At 39.4% G+C, this 15454-nt stretch overlaps 1 protein-coding gene across 1 annotated transcript in view; it reads left to right on the top strand.

Annotated features, from left to right (window-relative positions):
- SMPX (small muscle protein X-linked) overlaps positions 1-15454 on the top strand; it is a 52066-nt gene that overhangs the window by 10101 nt on the left and 26511 nt on the right. The window contains exons 3-4 of the mRNA XM_054472269.2: positions 4229-4315; positions 10376-10524. Of these exons, the coding sequence (XP_054328244.1) occupies positions 4229-4315; positions 10376-10510 (222 nt within the window). The 3' untranslated portion in view covers positions 10511-10524. The remainder of the gene's footprint in view (positions 1-4228; positions 4316-10375; positions 10525-15454) is intronic.

Below are 15454 nucleotides of genomic sequence, written 5' to 3'. Positions count from 1 at the left end.
AGTCTTTCTGAAGTCTTCTGTAAAGGTGCTATAAATCTCAAAATGTCATATGTTGCTCTGTTCAGAGAACGACTAAGACTGTGAGAATAGGAAAGAGCAGAAAGAAATAATGCAAAATACAACCCTGTAGAATTTCCTCTGCCTGTGCTACAGAAGAATGGCATGGGGGAGGCTATAGATTCTGGCAGGAGCTTCTGGGGTCCTTTGAAAAGTAAAGATTGAATCAGTAGGGGGTCATCTGAAACAAATAATGCAATGGGAGGAAACTCCAGAAGCCTCTGAACTGTTCAGAAAACTCACAGTGGGTTCAGAAAAGGAGAGACAGAGTGGGGACAAAAAGGGAGGGGGAGATAAGAGAACAATGGCTGTGGAAAGCAAAGTTCAATAGGAATTGTCAGTACCCAGCCGGCTGGCAGCTATCAGAATCCAACCCACTAGGGAAAGAAGATGTCATTCCATTGTAAGCCACACAGAAAGGGGTGTGGAGGAAATATTGTTTCCAGAATCCTCTGGGCTCAAAGCCCGGAGCCAAGCAAAGAGAACAATACAAATAATTAAGGGAGCAGTGGAATTAACTTACAGGGAATTCTTTCTACTTTTCTTCACCTAGTGAGATCAAGTGTAGTATTAATTTCACATCAGATAAGTCTTCTATCAGGGGACTGTATCCTATTCTGGCAAAAGATGATCTAGTAGATTTTTTTTTCCATTCCCAACTTGGAGGATGTAACAAATTATATATAGCTTGGGAAAGTGATGCACCAGGTCTGCTGCATCAGGGACATATTTTTAAATCTCTAAAATGAATAAACCTCAGGGAGGGAAAAGAAATACAAAGGATTGCATTACAAAAGGAAAAAAAAAAGAGACTGCTTCCTTTGCATTTATATAGAATCTATGGAGAGAAGGAAGCCTAACCTAATATAAACTCTAGGTCATTGATGTTAAACATTTTCTGTTTGTTTATTATTTCATAAAAGTTTAGCTTGTATTTTAAGCCTATTTTGTGTAGCAAATACCATATCAATTTGTAGGTAGAAAAATTAGTCGCTGAGAAAGTATTTCATTTGTGTTTAAACACAGAGTAAGTCAGTGAAACAGACAAAATATGACCCAATTTTCTGGCCAATGGAATAAAAACCGAGAGTTACAGATCTACATATTCTTATCAAATTCAAATTATAAGGAATTTTTCTTATGGCTATAATTTAGTCTATGACTTGTCACTTAAAGATTACTGTCCTACAATTATACTAATGAAACATCTCTAATCATCTTGTTAATAGTATAATGCATGCCACAACTGACAAAGCACGCCTCTTATACTCCCTTATTGGTGCACATTATGATTGAATGTTCGACGTATTTTCAGGCTGCTTTGGTTCCTGTCAATATCTGCTGTCAAAAAAAAAAAAACCCATTTAGGTTTTTCTGATTTCTTGAGTGATGCTTTTAAAGAAGAAAAAGTGTCAAGTCGGTGAGTTAATGGCTTATTTTTCAATGTGGCTTTTCTTTGGTATCTATTATGAAATTATCCATTTTATGTGCCCATTTTCAAAGGCCACTCTCAAAGTGTAAGTCTCCAATATCAGAGCTGCTTTAGGGAATTTTAGAGCTGGTTAGAGCTATTTTTGGCCATGTGAAAAAAGCTCTTTAGAGACGGGTTTGAGAGAGTGAGAAGGTCTGTCCCTGAAGTCAGGCAGCTTCAATTTGGAATCTTGCCTTTTCCTGGAACTATACGTATGACCTTGACAGAATTAACCTCTCTGAGGATTCATTTCTTCATCAGTAAAATGAAGATGATAATACTAACCTCAAAAGTTTCTTGTGAGGATGCAGGTATTTAAACCCTCCACCTCTGCCTGCTTTGCATTGTAGATATTCTTACAGTACTTCATTTGAAGGAAGGAAGAGTTCCCTGGTTAAGAGGTTTGAAAACCATTGACACAGCCTAACATTCATATTACAAATGGGGACAATGAGACCCAGAGCAATTATTACTTTTTCAAGCACAGAGAACTTGTAGCAACTGCTAGCATTAGGCTCTTTTCACTACTGTTAAGCCACCCGTGAAACATGGAGAGGCCACATGGGGGCGCATCACTAAAATTAATCTCCGAACAGGAAAAGTAGTCATCTTATAACATGCCCTTCACAATATTATATTGTTCTGGATGACCTTTGCATGTCCCCTTACTAAAAACTACAATCTACCATAGAGCATATATACTTGATTAAATGAGTTAATTTAGCAATCAAGTCTTTCAGAAACAATATGATAACTTGAGCTCACCATTAGGAAGATGCCCCCTGTAGATGCTTAATAAATGGATTGGGGTAGGGACGATTTAACTAAACTTTTAACTGGTTAACTTTTTCCCAAATAGTCCCTATATTGATTTTTCCCCTCTTTTATGCAAACTGTAATGATGGAAATAGTCTATTGGTCCAATATGGATTATCTTCTGTGAGTATTATTTACACTGTCTTGATCTTCTTTATTCAGGCCCCTATGATATTTCATCCAATCTAAGACACTGTCAATTGTAAAATACCGTTATTTTACATCCTGCCAAAATAAAGCAAATGTGCCAACTAAAATTGTAGGACACTATTGGTTGTAAGACACATTCTGACCAGAGATATTAAAAGAGATGCATCTTGGAATTCATGAAGTGTGGCTCCATATTTGCCACCATATAAGACAAATCTTTCTCCTCTCTTATGCTCCCTCCTCCTACCACTCTAGGCCACCTGGTATTTCCATTACACATAAAAATAGCATAGAAAGCTCAGCCTTAGGTTTTTAAAATGCTTTTCTCTAAAGTTGTGCTGGATTTATATTTTAACATATGCGGTACATACTGATTAAAAATACTCCTTGGCTTGTTGGTACTAGGAATGGCTCCACAATGATGTACCTCTCTGGTTACTTTCCACAAATACTTTGGATCTGTTTCTTTCTGTGGTATCAGCATTATTCGAGTAAGGATGGGGTGTTTTAAAGCCGCTGGGTAGGAAAAGTCACCTCCTGATCCTGAAGGGAGTACAACACAGACCTGCCATGTTGCATGAACATGGACACTGGATGCTTCCTGTTTCATAGGGTTAAGCATTCCCTTGGCAACAGAGCTTGTACCAGGCAGTTCCAAATGGGACTTACCACACTTCCTAATAACTTCCTTTGGTGTGGTGCCCAAATCATACAATCCATGTCATAAGATAAAAAAATATTTTGCTCCCTTTGTTCAGGCATCATTTACATGCATAACATCAAAACGAAATTTCAACTTTTCAAGCCCACATATCCAATTACTCATAAGGCAACACTTTATCTTCAATGGAAAAATATTGTATTCTACTTTAAAATAGTATTTGATGGTTGTTTTATGTGAGTGATAATACTGGTTGAGGACATTTTTGATCTGCATTACATATATTCACCTTTTGACATCAAATAAGTATGGGCAAAATTCAAATTTACATATTATCTCTCCAAGTTCAAATTACAGTGTCAATATATCCTTACCTAATTTAATGTTTAAAGGATGTCATGAAGGTATTTTATGTTTACCACTGATGGAGATTAGTATTTTATCATCATAAGGGAGAAGAGTCAATGGTGGTGATACAAAGGGAACTTGGCTTTCCAAGCACCCTGTTTACTCCTTACTGACCCACACAAGTACATGTTGGGAAGAAGGTAGAAGAGTGTCAATTTCAGAGACTATGGCAATAAAGTGCAGGACATTATGGAAAGGAGGAAGTAGCTTAGGACGTGTAAATGTCTCCCCTCCCATGTGGTAAATTTGAAGGGACCGGAAGGAGGGCTAAGGTGTGGGATGACTTATGCAGATGCTCTTTCCTCCTTGCCTGTCATTATGTGTTCCCTCCTTATCCCAGAGAGAGAAAAATAATATGCACCTCAGGAGGGCAACAGCCAGAACAAACTGTCTTCAAATTCTTCCATCCAACAGGAAATTGTAAAATCACTGCACAGACCTAAGGATGTGTAATAAATGAAATCTGTAATAAATGTAATCTGTAATAAGTGGAAGTCAAATTTTCCTTTGCATATTTTTATGCTGTCATTACAGCAATTTTCCTGAGATAAAAAGCTTTGAAGATGTACTTTTCAGACGCATTTTTCTTCACAATGATTACTGTCTCAGAATGTCATTGCAATTTCTTACTTTTTTTGAGCTAAACCTACCGTTTTCTCTTTTAGGCAAATATCAATATTCCAATGGGAGCCTTTCGGCCAGGAGCAGGTCAACCCCCCAGAAGAAAAGAATGTACTCCTGAAGTGGAGGAGGTGAGGAAAACTCAGCTCTCAGAACACAGCAATGTTTTTCCTTTCTAAAATCCTCACCAGAGGGGGCAGAGGCTAGGCAAGGGCTGGCTATCCAGGACAAGAGAGGGGGCAAATGGCTGTGTGTCAACGAATAACATACAGTATGTACGTTTCTTTAGTTGTCTTGCTCAGTCAGCCCTGAAACGCACTGCCTCCTCCCTTCCCTTCAGCCAAATTTAAGTACTGTACCTGGCACCATTACTTGAAGGTACTGAGTTTAACTTCCAGTCTGTTGATTGACTGATTAATTGATTGATTGATTGATTGTGTGTGTGTGTGTATGTGTGTGTGTGTGCACGTGTGCGTGGTGGGGAGGATAAAGCCTCTGAGAAGTTTTTGGTCTAGCAGTAGTCACTAGATTGGTAAGTTTTCACTTGGGATCTTTTATCCAACTGAGCAGGATGTAATAATATTTAGTACAGCTTCTGATAAGTGGGAATGCAGAAAGTAAGCACATTAAATTATTTGGGGATTCAAATAAACAACAAACAAACAAAAACTCAATCTCTAAATGTTTCCTTTGGAAAGGGGACTTTGCAAGGGAGTCTATCAAGCCTCCATTTCTGTATTTTTTCCTCTTTCTAATTCTTTACTTCTCCCCCAAATTCAAGTACCCGATCTGCTAAATTGGAGGCTAAAATTAATAATGAATGCCATAAATAGGGAAGAGTTTCTTCCTCAGATGTTTATATTTCTTACCCAATTGTAACTTTTCTGCTGAAACCTGGAAGGTCTGATTCTCAAAAAAGATAGTGAAGGTTTTGGAACATTTTATTAGCACAAGACGTGGAAAATGGAATCAAATAAAGCTACGAGGCATAGCAAACTGTATTTCATCTTTTTAAAAGGGTAAAAAGGTTTTTTAAGTTTACCAAGTGACATTTTTGGTATTTGTCCCAAAAGAATATCCATTACCATTTCAAAGGTTCCTAATAAAACTTTGTCTTGCTTGTAACCTTTTTTTCCTGTGAATATTCCTGATGTGGTCCTAAATTAGTGGTTCCAGTCTCCTATCAGTAGAAAGATAATTTTTGAAAGGAGGAGATGGGGAGTATTTGAGTGATATCATCAAGTGCTGGAATTTCAGCCACTAAGTCACCCTTGACGAATACAAATTTTGAATATACAAGTTGGAAAAACCTGGCCCTACCCTGCTTTTATGGTTACATAATCTCAAGTTCTGGTGCTGTTAACTTTGCCATCGAGTTAACTCATGATCATGAGGTCTCCATCTGGGACTTGGGCCAAGTATTTCAGAGTCTGTGTCTGCAAAATAGGATCCCCTCCATTCCTCAGAGGGTCACTGTGAGGGCATGATATAATGGACATGGCATAGTCTAGTAGGTATTCCATAAACTATTTTTCATCAATTGATGTAATTATCCAATTTTCATGAAGCACTCCTGGGCCTATTGTTTTTGCATGTTGTAAGGAAAAGGCATGGGGAGGTAAAAGGGACGGCGGTGGAATTCTTCTACACCTTCATTTATCTGTAACTAGATTTTTCTTTGCTTCCTGTGCTTCCTCTTAAACTGTGTCTGTCACTACCATGGCAATCAGTCAGAAAGTAGTCTGACCCACTTTTCTCACTAAATTGACTGATGTAACAGCTGTTTTGGAGGCTCACATTTCATTTTCCACCTGTGGTACAGATGGCCCCTGGTTCTTCTTTGTCCAACTGGTACTTTCCTCCACACAAGTGTCTCAGGGGACTGGGGAAGCACTTTGCTCTCTCTTGCCTTGTATCTAATCTGATGGTTGCAATGCATTCTAAAATAGACAAGAACTGATACAGCTTGGTGTGTGAACACCTACTTTGTAATTAGCCACATATACAAATGGCCAACTAGTGTTTTTCATAGGGTGGAGGGAGTGATGTATCCACAAAGATACAAAGACCCCAGGGATGTTTCTGTTTTTTGTCTTTCTTCCTTTTTTTTTTGTAACAACTTATTGTCCAACAGATGGAGTGTTTCTTGAACTGTACCATACCTTTCTCATAGAGCTCATTGGGCAGGAGGGTGGAGCTAGTGATGGTATTTCTTTACCATAAAAGCAGAAATAAACTCTCAGGATTTGTGGAGTCTTGGGGAGGGAGTGGGATCTAATGACTCAGTCTCTGGCCTGGACCTCAGATTAAGTTTCTTATGAAGACAACATTGTGAGGGGAGTAATTAGACAGCTTGGCTTGGCCACAGGGTAGGTTAAGTAGGATTTTGTCAATTAGCTTCAGGCCCCAGCCACATTTTAAGGCATAGTTTGAATGGGAAAATAAAATGTGGATTTGAAATAACATATACATCCACATTTACTATCATTATCATCTAGTTTGCAAACTTGGAATTGCTTAATTTTGTAGACTTAAAATTTGTTCGTTGCCTAGCCTTGCATGAGGATAATTACTGCATAGCGATCATAACATACCATATTTGAACAGAACAGATCACCTCTATCACATTCAGGAGGTTCCCCATCTAAACTCAGAAGGACTTTTGATCCTGACACCCTCTCAGATGTGAAGAGGATGTTCCCCAGCAGGAAGCCACAATGAGTCTTTGGCTGTCTGCCAAGGCCTGTGAGCACTGACCCTGTCTTTGGCACACCTATGGTTTCTGGTAAGACCTTTGCTCTGCTCACAGAGCTGGAGTACACCCTCTATCTGCTTGGCCCAGCCACAGATGGGCATGTGCCCAACACTGAGGCCTTACAGCCAAACGTTAATAAACAGGGCTGGTCTTTCACGTAAGACAATCAGCTGCTTGCTTGAAGTGATTTGAAGGGTATTGACAAGCCTCTACTAAGCTTCCCAAATCTCTCTTTTGACTGAAATACTATCATTATTAAGCCACAAAATAGCATGTTGGGATTTTCTGTTAATTATTTCCATCTCCACCTGGCTCCTTTACAAGATGCAAACATTTAATTCTGGTCTAGCCACTTCCTAGCTGTGTGGCCTTGGGGCAAGTTTCTTAGCCCTTCTGTGCCTGAGTCTTCTCAACCGTAAGACAGGGATGATAATAGTACCAGATTTATATGGTTGAGGTGAGGATTAAATGAGTTAGTACATGTAACTTAGAACAGTTAACAGTGTGCCGTTTTTATTAAGTCTTTGGTGTTTGAGCATGAATGAGCAGGCCAGATTGTATTGTCCCACACAGGAGAGTTTAGGGAAAAACTCAATAGGATATCTGGCAATAACGAGGGAGATGAAAGTGAGATCACTTGAATATGGTTCACTGTTTTGCCAAATTTTACAAATACCCTGTGACCCCCAAGGGAAACATTTCCCTTCACAACAGCCATTCCTGAAACTGAGAATGCTGCTGTGGCTGATAAGCCTTCTTTTACACTCTCTTTATCTAAGCCAAAGAATGTCTTTCATGTCCCTTCTTCATTCAAATATCCACTTACAAAATTAAAAAAGGACATATTTATTAGCCAAATGGGGCCATCTGGAATCCTGTTTGTTTATGCCTTAACTTACTTTAATTCTTACAATTACAAATTCATAAAATAAATGGAATCTGCTTCCTGTTATGTTTTTAAAAGATGAGAGAAGTTTCATTTAAGAAAATGCACCATTAACCCCCTTCTTGCTGAGTCAATATCATGTCTAATTACTAAATATATTGAATTATAATTTCCCATTATATGTGACTTTACCAAATCAAGTGGTGAAAGTCTTACGTTGATAAATAAAAAAACACAATGCATTGAAGTTTTAATAACTTGAGAGGAAGGTGCCTATTAAATATTGTTATTAATCTGCAAATGTTCACTTCAAAAATTTTTGCATATAAACATGTAAGTACAGACATTGGCTTTAATGTGTTGAATGTGCCAATATAGAACATTTTGATGTTACAAAGTTAGTAAATGTGACTTATCCAGGAACTTAACAGAAGAAATTGGAAATATTTTTCTCTTTCATGCTTCTTTATTAAGATCTACCCACCTAACAGCCATGGAAACATTTATAAGTGAGGAAACATTTTTCATTTCACCACTACACATATATAAAACACACACACACACACAGCACTTTATAGCCTTGTTAAAAAATTCTTTCTGAAAGCATAGCAAAGAACATTTTGGAATATCTAGTCCTCCAAGTGGATGCTTTACAGTTTTAATTATTGCTTCTAAATCTACATTTATAAGTGATAAATGTGTGTGCATGACAAAAAGCAGCTGATTCTAGGGCTCTGTACACTGACCCAGGGAAACAGTATTTTCCAGATATTTACAGCAGGTATAGTCTACATTGAAATACTTTATCATTTTGTTTGGGTGAAACGTTAGCTATTTCATCAGCACTGTACCAGATTTAAAGAAAATGACTGTAGGAAAAGCCATTAGCCCTTAGTAGAAGAACAGCACCTCAATATTTTATGTCTACTCATCCCCTCCGATAAACAATTTAAAAACATTTCTATAAAGGACGTGTCTACTAAGTAATTTGTTAGAGTTTGGGGAAGCTTGAATACTTTCTTCCTTTAGGTTCTAACCAATTTGAGAACTAGACATAGGATCCAGACAGGGATTAACACACACCATCAGCTTTAATACCCAAATGACAGGGCTGCTGGTGGGGGTTGAGGGTAAGGGTGGGGTGGAGGCGGGGCATAGGGCATAGGGCCCACCCTCTCTGGTGAGAGGCAAACATGCAGTTACTTATTTCTCTTCCCTGGAACTGTATTGGTTCACCCAGTTGTTGGCCAAGCAGATGGAGATCTGCGCCAGTCTGTGTTAGTTTGGGTCCTTCAGGAAACTGACCCAAAGATATTTGCAGGGGGAAACACTTGTAAGGAAAAATGGGAGGGAGTTGCATGAGGCTGGGAGGGAGAGAAGGATAGAGGGTTGGGTGGAAGCATCTCAGACTTCAGTGCCTTACTGAGGCAAGTTCTCCAGGTGAAGTCGCTCCGCAGAGGAGTCCCAAGTCTCCCAGGAATGGGCCCGCCTTAGAATTCCTGTCGCACTCAGTCATTGGCTACAAGCAGCCGTGGGAAGCGTGACCTCAGCGTGGTGATGGATGGCTGGATTTCAATGTGAAGCAGCTGGAGCCGTCATTCAATTATCTTCTCTGCAGTAAACTGATCCGAGAGGCACGTTCTCAAGGCTGCCACGGTGATCAAATGTTCCTCCAACACCTTTCCCTGGGGCCACAGAGAACATATCCTCCCCTACCCACCACCTCTAGCAAATATAAGGAATGGGCTAATAATCAACTTTTTTTTTTTTTTTTTCTGTATAAATGAGTTTCTGAAGTTCTCGGAGCCACACACAGCAACTGATCTTGTTTTATAGTTACCATTATATGTGTGTTTGGTGTATGTACATAGAGGCATAGATTTTCATTATGGTACATTCTTAGGATTGATCCAAATAAACAACAGTCAACAAGTATGCGCGTGCACCTCTGTGACAGACATTGGAAATGCCACAAGAAAGGATAGGATGTGGGTCCTGCCCTAAAGTTGCAACAAAAATATAACATTCAATGAAAGGAAATTTAAAATACTTCCCAAAGCAGGAGAGAGCTGGGCTTCCTCTGCCACTCTGTCTTGTCGTGCCCATATTCAAAAAGGTTTTGCTTACGTTTGTTTCCGTTTGTTTATGCATCCCATGCTCTAACATTGTACAAATCTTTGCTGTCAGGCATATTATAATTGTATGATTACAAATTAAAGTCAATCTTGTAAGATGCTTCTCTTGGAAACACAAATCCTTTGAACTAGTAGTAAGTTTTGTTAGTTATCAGAAGTTGAACATACTCTAGTGTTTTCTAAGTTATGTGGAAATTACTTGTTTTCTTCTTCCAACTTTATTCCACACTTCACAACTTTAGGAGATTTTATTGAAACTCTTAGGCTGTCTCAACAACACAAGGGACAGTCACTCTGCTAGAATCACACTTTGACATCATTGTTGCTTTAATTTTTTTTTTCTGGTTCATGCTTATGGCCCAAAGAGATCAAATGTGTTTTTTGGTGAGTTGGATTTCTTCTCCTTTCTCTTCAGGGTGTTCCTCCCACCTCGGATGAGGAGAAGAAGCCAATTCCAGGAGCGAAGAAACTTCCAGGACCTGCAGTCAATCTATCGGAAATCCAGAATATTAAAAGTGAACTAAAATATGTCCCCAAAGCTGAACAGTAGTTGGAAGAAAAAAGGTAAGTGAAAAACTATCTTCTTTGTCTCAAAAAGGCCTCTGTAAAATGGTTTAAGGAAGCCTTCCACAGAAGAAATTTGGAATTCTACAAGAGTTCATTAAATACCAGGGACCTTCAATTTAAGTCAGTATTTCTGGTGCAGTTTTCTGGTTAAGCCAAGTTTTTGGGCCTGTCTTATTCCATCACCAGTCATAGATCCATTGAGGATGTTAGCCTGCCATTCTCTTTCTGACCATCCTTAGTTGTGGAAGGATGAAGTTGGGAGAGGAAAGATGCTTGGGAAAAGTCCTTGAGGTTTTGATCTTGAGGTCCAGGGAGCCCTCCCTCACTCCATGCTTCAGTTTCCTCACCCAGGTATCACAAAAAGCAACAAGCTATTCATGAGCTAGAGGATCAGAGGATCAAGGAACTGAACAAGTTTGGGAGTATAAAGAGGCAGAGACCCAAGAATTCAGTCCTTTAATCAAGTAACCCAGGTGTGTGTAAGGCAGACGAAGAGGATGCCATAATGACTCTAGGTGTGGATGAGGTTAAGAGTAGCTCAAAACTTGTATGCTGCCTTACAAGGCACTGCAAGCAGGGCTTGTGACCTTATTTTTATTTTAATTGCATCTGTTCAATAATGATCCCCTGGTGAGGGTTCAGACAACCCTCCACCTGGTTCCTGTGGACTGGTATGGGAATTCTGCCAGCAGGGGAGTGTGGAATTGGCCCAAGTCATCACTCTTTCTCCTAGGAGACCCTGGGAGCAAATCTACCCTTTTCCAACATTACTAAGCCCACAATGTACAATCTATTCCATTTCTTAAGCAGAAATTTAAGTCTACAGGAGAGGAATCTGTATTGGGAACATAAAACAGGTTTTATCTGGTTGATTGTCCATTCATTCATTTGGTCACTCACCCATTCATTCAATCAATATTTATTGAGTGTTCACTACATGCTGCACACTAGAAACATTTGTTCATCACTTACCATGAGCAAGATACTGTGTGAAGAGCATTATGTCCATTGTTTCTTTTAAGCCTCATGATACTCAATTATTGTTCTCATTTTTGAGATGAGTCTTAGAGAGACTGAGTTTCCCCATCTATCATGTATTCTAAAAATGGAGTCTGCCTTCAAAGTTAGTGCTATCACCTACTTGTTACATTGCTTCAATCCCTTCCTTCCACCACACCTTACAGATGGATTGCATGCTTCCTGTTGGTGTTGGGGTGAAATCTTCTGACTGGATGGCAGAGGCAAGCAGTGGGGCGGATAGGGCCCTGCTGTGTCTTCTCCTCTGGACAGAATGAGGAACAGAATGTTCTGTCAGACAGTCCAGTGCATCGTGGCAGTGTTATTTGTGTTACACTTACACTGACTTACTAGGATGTTTGCAAGTTAGTTCAGCCGAAAATATTTTATAGTTAGAGAGAGAGGAGCCATTTTGAGTTAAAACAAAAGAATAGTATCTGGTGTTTTCAGCACAGTTACATAAAAGAACACAGGAGTAAGAGTAAAACAGAGTGGATCTATGACCATAGACTGAATCCCAGGAACCTGGATGGGGACAAATTGATGTGAGCAGGAACTAACCTGACATGTGGCTACATGCACTTGTTGCTACTGATGACAGAATGATGGAACAAATTGATGACTGAGTATCACACTCAGTCCTGCTTGTGTTGCCAAGTTGAGATGAAATCTTTCAATATGGTAGGGATGAAGCTTCAGAACTTCCTTGTTAGAAAGCCTGGAGAGGGGAACTTAATTTTCTGTAATATTTATTATCATCACCCAACCAAGGCTGTTCAGTTGGACACATGAATTTTTAATGAAAACTTTAAAGGTTTTTACTTTTATGAAATCCATGTTGACCTAAATTTAACCTCAGTTCCAGTTCCAGAAGAATTTGGTTTTGAAGATTCAGAGGAATGTGGTTTTAAAATGAGCTTAGAGAGGATCTTGCAGTGTTACTCAGCAGTGGGGTTGATTCAGTAGCCTTGGCTGTGTGATTACAGGGAACAAGGAAGAATAACAACTCAATCAAATATTGAAAATGTACCAGAATATCCAGAACACATTTTTGTTACTTTATTTTCTCAGAGAAGACTTTAATGATTCTTCTCTCCTTAACAAATTCTAATGTAAAACCACTCAGAGAGACCTATTTTTCCTTATTCTTACAGTAATGTGAAAATCTAAGTTGTCAGGGTAATTGATCTGAATTCCAAATGAGTACAGTCATTGTTTTAAGCCAAGGAATGATCTTTACTTTTTGTAGCAAGCTGTTTTGCTTTTGACTTATTTTTCTCCTGCAGATATGTTTGAGATTTCGAGACTTCAGTAGTCATAGTCTGTGGTCGCAGAAGGAGAACATTTCTTAACATTGATAGATACAGTGAACTCATAAGCAGTAAATACCCTGGACCAGCCATCACTTAACCCTTCACTGGTTGGATTGATTTTTTTTTCTTCTTGGGTCACCACTTTGTCACCCACCCTCACCCTGTGTTGTCCAGTTATTTGATCAAACAGATCATTGGTTTGAAGATTGAATAAGTCCATCATGTCCATAGTGTCAAACACAGTGAAAACCACAAGGTGCAAGGTCCACATAATATTATAACTATTATAGTACTTCAGACACATAAGACAGGTTAGCATCTCATTCTAGCCAAGATCAGTGCCTCCTTTTATGTGGGATTTCAGATTCTTTCCATGCCCTGTGTCATGGATAGAATTGTTCACAGAAATCAATTAAAAACATTACAGAACAAGAATCAGAAAGGCCAGTGACTACCCCGTTGGGCACCAGAAATCATGGCTTATGGAAAAGGACTGGGGGCCTAGACCCAAACCGGAACCAGACCAGGCAATATAGAGACAGCATATACCAAGTCAAAGCCAAAAGACACAGGAGTGTCCCAAATGGGGCCCCAGTCCAGGCTGGAACTGGCATGGGACAGGGAAGATAGGATGTTCAGCCACATAAATTGTGGAATCCTCCTGGCTGTGATTTAAGGTAGCCAGATGGTGACTTAAGAAAGTCCAAGAACCAGATGAAGAGGCAGGACCAGTGGCAAAATCTAGAAACCAGGTATCCTCCAATATTTCCAATCCTGCTTATTTGCTGCATTATCAGGAATCCTGCAGGGCCACTATCAGAAGCCACTGTCAGCTTGTTTGCTTACAGTTGTAGCAGATACCACCTCAGGCTTCATGGACAAAGGTCTGGGGAACCTGCAGAACAGCTCTGGGCTGGTGTCCAGACAGACTTTGTGTCCATTTCTATTTGCTTCCGACCCTTAGATCAGAGCATATGTACTCAGTAAAGAACCCTTGAAACTAGCTTCTATACCGTGGGTACTTTCTTCTTTCTGTAGTAAAATGTATAGATATGAAACTTGGTCCCTGCTCTCAGGATACTTAAGTCTTGATGGAAAGATAAAATACTTCAAAAGGTAGCTAACAATTCAAGAATTAGATAGCAGCTTAATTATTAAAGATATCCCAAGGCTGTTTATGACCCACTAACAACTAGGCAGTAGAGATAATGTTATGACTTTTGAGGGGCTAAGGTATGATTTGGGGTCAGGGATAATTTCAAAGAGGCAGTGGGAATGGAATGGTTTAAACAGAGGCTCAGAGATCACCTCTGGACAAATGGAGCATCCAGGGTATCGTTAATAATTAGACCAGTCTAGTGAGACCAAAGAGTTCCTCTAGGCACTACGTCTTAAACTTTTGGAGCATAACAAAATAAAACTCCACAGCCTGCCTACACCATCTCATCTCTTTTTCCAGTGGTAAAAGAACTCAGTGATATCAAAGAATTGAAGAGGAACAAAATAAGTATCAAAGTGGTAATGATGCATCAATTACAAGAAAAATAAATGATTAGCAAAGGTAAAACAATGATGCTAATGAGCACCAAGAAAGTCGCAATTGAAAGCCTTGGAACTGATGAAGCTCTAAAAAGAAATTCTCATTCTGAAGTTTCAAGAATCCCTTCTCTCTGTGTTGGACATTGCAGCACGGCCACATGTGTGGCAGTCAGACTTCATGATTATATACTAAACTAGGGTTTTAGAAAAATGCAAAATTTCAGTGATTCTTGATAGCTCACTTAGTAGGTTTTGGTTGTGTATGGAAGTGAAAATCTATGGAATTAATCCCCATTCGTTATTAGGAAATGAAGAAAGCACTTGCGTTTTTGTATCCAGAAGTCTTTTGAGGTCAACCAGTGGGCCTTGGACCATACTTTGAGAAACATTGCTGTAGGGCAGTAAATGAGAGTGAGTTGGAATGATCTGCAGTTCCTTTGTACCCATACACAGCCTCATAATCTCAAGTTAGTCTCTATCTCATACCCCACATCAGCTAGCCAGCCCTGATTTTGGATTTTGTAGATTTGAAAAGAATCTTTATAATGCCCTGTTGGGGGAGGTGTGTCCTTATCTTAGTCTGCTCAGGCCACTATAACAAAATACCATAGACTGGGTGGCTAAAACAACAGACATTTATTTCTCACCGTTCTGGAGCTGAAAGTCAGAGATGAGGATGTCAGTATTGTTGGGTTTTGGTGAGGGTTCTCTTCCTGGCTTGCAGATGGCCATATTCTTGCTGTGTCCTTTGATGTCCCTTTCTCTTCTTATAAGGGTGCTAATTCTATCATGGGGACACCACACTCATGACCTCATCTAAACCTAATTATCTCTCAAAGGCCCCACCTCCTAATATTATCACATTGAGGATTAAGGCTTCAACATATGAATTTGGGGGAGGGACACAAACATTCAGTCCGTAAGAGTCCTCTTCCTCCAGCACTCTCCCCATCCCTAGCATCTTCTGTTTATCCTTTCACAAACTTACTGAATTGTAATGCATTGGTTTTCTTGTTTACATCTTCCTTATGATGCTATCGCATAGCTCCTTTAAAGGC

Source organism: Pongo pygmaeus, chromosome X (genome assembly GCF_028885625.2).
Source record: "Pongo pygmaeus isolate AG05252 chromosome X, NHGRI_mPonPyg2-v2.0_pri, whole genome shotgun sequence".
NCBI lineage: Eukaryota > Metazoa > Chordata > Mammalia > Primates > Hominidae > Pongo > Pongo pygmaeus.
The sequence above is the reverse complement of the archived record's forward strand: the minus strand, read 5'-3'. Positions and strand labels throughout refer to the sequence as shown.